General features: G+C 38.2%; 1 protein-coding gene across 1 annotated transcript in view; it reads left to right on the top strand.

Annotated features, from left to right (window-relative positions):
- LOC106874103 (protein rolling stone) overlaps window positions 1-5,778 on the top strand; it is a 95,758-nt gene that overhangs the window by 84,219 nt on the left and 5,761 nt on the right. Inside the window, exon 3 of the mRNA XM_014921707.2 lies at window positions 2,061-2,274. Coding sequence (XP_014777193.1) covers window positions 2,061-2,274 — 214 coding nt within the window. The remainder of the gene's footprint in view (window positions 1-2,060; window positions 2,275-5,778) is intronic.

The raw sequence follows: 5,778 nt of genomic DNA, 5'->3' as shown, positions 1-5,778 counted from the left end.
ACCACCACCACCACCACCACCAACACCACCACCACCAATACCACCACTACTACCACCTGTCTCATTTTCGAGTCAAGAAAGGCGTCTCTTTATGATCGTTGCATCAGCTAGAAATAGCAACCAAATCTCTCTCACATAACACCCTACTGTCTTAAAAGCAAAAAGACACGCTGGCTGCTGCTATTGCCGACACTGCTACTACTACTACTACTACTACTACTACTACTACTACTACTACTACTACTACTACTACCACTACTACTACTACTACTGCTACTACTACTACTACTACTACTACTACATCCACATTTCTCCGATGCTTCTCCCAGACTAAGCGAACACGCTACCGACAACCCCTGACCCACTGACAAACCTACAACTACAACAACAACAACAACACCAGATAATAACGAAGGCCAGTGAACAACACTTCCTGTTATTCTGCACGTGACAACACATTGTGCTGCCGGATCGTCTTCCATCTCTTCCCGCCATCTTACACACACGCACGCACGCACGCACACACACGCTCATACATTTAGCTACAGAGACACTGGTATACAAATACGTGCGTACAGTCATACATTCATACATACACATACACACACACATACATATATAGACGCACACACATACACGTCCATTTACAAATGACAGAAACCAACACACACGTATTTGCATCCTTATACTCATACTTGCAATCACACCAATACATACACACACATAATTATTATCAAGGCGAGCAGACAGAGCAAATTATCTTCTTATATTAATTTACAATTGTTTCATCGTCGTTCGAAGTCAAGTGAATTGCTTTATTATCATATGATACCTGCAACAATTGACTCGAAGTGTATCATTATACCGATACAATTGGATGCCGTGCTCATCAGAATTGTGTATATAATCCATCTGCTACAGAAAACTTGCATTATCACGAATTGATATCTATATAGCCAGTGGGTGTGTTTGTATAAACAAATTTGCATATCACTAATAAATCCAAGAAATGCAAAAATAATAAATGATAAGTACAATATGTCAGCCACTTCTAAATTCTTGCAGCCAGATTCCCACAGGCTCAAAGACGCCAAGTTAGATACTGATGTGGAAGATGGACAAAGATAAAGGAATCAATGCATTACATAGCACGCCTCACAAACCAATGAGAGGAAGAGAGTTGTAAGAGGAATTTCTATGCACACAGAATTCCCGTGTTTTTTTTTTAATATAAAATCCATGGAAAGAACGAGTTAAAGATTCAGAAATATGTAAATATAAACTGAAAACGAACAAAATTGTACTTTTTCATTCCTGCATTTATGGTTATGAACAGAGTGAAAATATCCGGATCATAGAACGTTCCATTGTGAATCAATTAAATTCATAATTTTAAGATACATTTCGTGGGTGCTCCAGGATACATCGTCAGTGATGTTACGTGTGTGTGTGTGTGTGTGTACTCGATAAATATTGTATAACTCTGTTTAACCATCTTCAGGGATGGGTATCAGATGTTGAATAGATCCATTAATAATTCTCCGTTAAGTATTTTGTGGAAGTTTTGCCAACCGTATGGCTGCATCCCTACGCCGGTTTCCACGACGTACAGATGAATGAAATGGCAATGCCCCCACCCCCACCCCCCGAACAAGACGCCACCCCTTCACATTGTTAACTTTCCAGCCTTTATTGGAACTCATTTACAGCCGAGTGAACTGGGGCAAAGGGGAAATTAAGTGTTTTGCTCGAGAACAGAACGCACACTGCCTGCTGCAAGAATCGAAACCACTATCTTACAATCGTGAGTTCAACACCGCAACCACTAGCTTGAACGAGCATGTTTATAGGCTTTATCGATTATCAGTCTTCCCAAAATCACAATTTTAGTTTTAGATCGAAATAATTGCAAAACAAGTTTAAAACAAAAATCATTTTGCATCAGTTTAGAAAGAAACCAATATTGATAAACTTGTATCTTATCCAATAATGATGATGATGATGATGATGATGATGATGATGATGATGGTTAATTTTTTAATTCAAAATATGTTTTTCAGGCGTCTGGAGAACCTCACCTGTTATACGCCATTTATCAAAGTATGATCGCTGCTTACCTGGTGTTTCTGTCCATCTACAGCGGTTTCGCCTCAAAACATGGAGTGAAAGTATTCATCTATTTCACTTACTGGAATCTCTATTTATGTAGTTTGACGTTTATTATGAAAGCCTATCACGCCTGGCAATTCTATCAGAAATATAGGGACAACAAAGGTGAGTAAAGGAGTCTTTTTTCTTTTGGTGGGACAGTGGTAGGGGTGACTTTGTTTTTGTCACCGCTTTTGTTGTTGTTGTTTGCCCCCCCCCCCCCCAGGTATCTCAGATTCACCACTCGAGATTCATGCCATGATCCGCTCATTACAGATGACGACACCGCCCCCACCCATATTTTGTAAGACCATCAATAAAAGTTGAATGAATCACCTACGCTCAAATGATATATACTCTGTTTCCTTGCATCAAACTCGCAGTGTGGGAAGGAAACGTAACTGTCTCACCGACACATCTGTCATGTGACAAGAGGTCCCCCCCCTTTATAAATCAGAAACTAAATTAACGAGACACCTATCATCGCCAAACTCGTTTCCAATACAGCTGCCGTCACCTCCCTTAATGACTCTTCGTTTAAGAGCACCATTGTGTGCGTGTGTGTTTACCTCGTTACCCGAGAAAAAGTCATGTACGGATTTTCCTAAGATTCCTGACTTGTTGATGACTCTCTCGAACAAAGATTAGTTTGTCTCAACTAACAACTTGTCTCAAATGATTTGCTTTAAAACATCTGAAATATTTGCTTTAACTTGTCTCAACGAACCTTTTAATGCCTATCAACTGATCAACTCGACTAACCACTTGTCTCAACAGTAGCCATTCCTCTGGGCCGATTTCCTTTAACTTCTCTCAACTCTCGTCACAATTGAAAATACTCGTCTCACTTGATTCATTTGTCTCAGTTGTTCAGGAACAAGCGACATTATTCTTACTGTGAGTAGATTATATTTAATACACAACTTGTTGCTTTGCTGGTTTTAGAAGTGGCCAGACTAGCACGGTCAGGCTTTGGACGCCTCCGTTTGGAATCCACTTAAGTGACACAAAAAGGCGTTAAACTGACGACCAGTGAAGTCTTCCTCACGTGGATTTTGATGAGAGTGTATCAATGGGTAAAGACCATGGGATTGCACCTAGAAAGTTCCCTTCCGAGGCACAAGTGCAGGCAAGATTGTTTATGGAAGACCAGCAGTCGTCCCTGCATACCAGCCTCCCCACTCCACGCCGTCGATGTTACCCCAGACAAGTAGAAAACTCATACCCAAATAAGAAGCGAACTTCCGCTTTTTGGTTGCAGTAGGGAAGTTCTTAACTGTGCTTCCCAACTGACGACAAGGATAGAATAGTATCCCAAGGTATGAAGTCCCTGGAATAACCTGGATTTCTGAAAAGGGTCAGCTTCTCTTGAGGGTGCTAATGTCTGTAACCAACACACATCTAACGCGATGAAGCACTTCACATCCAACACTGCAATAGACATAAATAAATCAAAATGAGGTGTGGAACTTAATCAGATTAATTAGACTGGATCAGATTTCTCATTACGAGTATTAACGTAATGAAACACGACTCGCTCGCGTTCTCTCTCTCTCTCTCATTCTATAAATAAATATATGCATGTAGATTTATAAGGTATGCACACACATACATATATATGCATTTGTATATATTATGTATCTAAGTGTGTGTGTGTGTGTGTGCGTGCGTGCGTGCGTGCGCATGTGTGTGTCTATGTGTTTGCATATATATCTCTGTATGTGTATGAGTATTCATATATGTGTCTATATATTATGTACATACACACACACATGCATGTAATATATAGGTATATATGTATATGTGTTAATATATACATACATGTGTATATAAATATATGTGTATATATATGTATATATACGTATATGTACATATATATATATATATATATATATATATATATATATATATATATATATATATGTATGTTTGTGTATATGTTCGTATACACACACAATCACATATATACACAAGCGCATGCACACACTTGAAATGTCTAGGGAGCTGCGATAATATTCATTAGAGTTGCGATGGGGCAATCAAAGTGCCTGGATGTTCTCCTTTCATGGGTGGCTGATAACATTGAGTATTTTTTGTATCGGGTGGATTAATCTTTATATAGTGCACCTGGGTTTCGTTCGTGGGGTATAGATGGAATATTCAGTGTATATAGCCACTTTACAAGTACGCACTGCAAGTAGCGCACTTGCTGCTCCCAGCCACAAGCTAATAGGTCACGCCCATTTTTACACATACACGCATGAATATATACGTGCATATCTGCCTCTGTGGATGAATGTGTGTGCGTGCGTGTCTGCGTGCGTGTGTGCGTGTGTGTTTGCGTGTGTGTACGAGTAAAAATTATATCAATCTCAAATGAAAACATCGCTATAACAGCTGTGTATTAATACATTCAGAGATTTGTGATGACTATGTTTATATTGATATACAATATATGTTCGCTGGTTTGTTATGAAACGTGTGTGTATGTGTGTTCATATATATATATATATATATATGCATGTTCATATATATATATGCATATATATATGCACGTTTCATAAAGTTACGTGTAAGCTTTCTGGGAAAATAGATTTCGCGGTTAAAACAGCATGTTCTCTCTGCAGAATGAAAGCAAACACACGTAAACACATACACTCATACATACACTTACGCGCACGCGCGTACATACAGCAAAATTTACGAACATATCAATTTTGAATTTACTTGTTCAGGTGATGTGAAGTTCATTTGGAATGAAGTATCAAAAATGTGTGTGTGGTGATGTTCGAGAATTGATCTGAGACCATTCAATGAGAACTATGCGCATGCACGCGCGCGCATTTACAGTTTCGCGTCAAATTCCCATTTTGAACCCATTGCTTAGGGTTCCGTGGATGTGAATCAACACCTGGATTTGCTTGTACACATGCATTCACACATACATATACACATAAACGTGCACCTACACTCACGCACACACGTTCGCGTATAGAGACATTTGTATTAAATACTGTTTTTCTAATTACACAGAAATTACCATGAGAGTATAGCTTCGTTTTAGGGCAGACATGAAGCATATCATATACATGTGTGTCTGTGTGAGTTTACATCTCCATACGTACATGTATATGAGACAAACGGTAACAGGCGTAAGGAATGTACATGAAAAGTTGCACATATAATGTATATGATGTAAACCAAGTCTATTCTTATCATCTGTTTCGAGCAATCGAGAGAAACTATATATGTGTGTGTGTGTATGTGTGTATGTGTGTGTGTGTATGTATATATATATGTATATACACATGTATATATAGATATATGTATATATACGTGTATATGTACATGTGTATGCATATATGTGTGTATATATAAAAGATATGTGCATATATACATGTGTATATGTACATAGGTATATACATATCTGTGTATGTATATGTATATATGTGAGTGTGTGTGTATGTATATAAATTTGCTTATGTACATACATATATACATATGCATACATATATTTTATATATAGTTACACACACATATTTATTCACTCACACAGAGTCGTGTAAATTTTCATATATGCAAGCATGTGATTGTGTGTGTGTGTGTGTGTGTGTGTGTGTGTGTGTGTGT

The sequence above is a fragment of the Octopus bimaculoides genome, chromosome 15 (assembly GCF_001194135.2).
Source record: "Octopus bimaculoides isolate UCB-OBI-ISO-001 chromosome 15, ASM119413v2, whole genome shotgun sequence".
Taxonomy (NCBI): Eukaryota; Metazoa; Mollusca; class Cephalopoda; order Octopoda; family Octopodidae; genus Octopus; species Octopus bimaculoides.
Note: the sequence above shows the minus strand (reverse complement) of the source record. Positions and strands in the feature narration are given on the sequence as shown.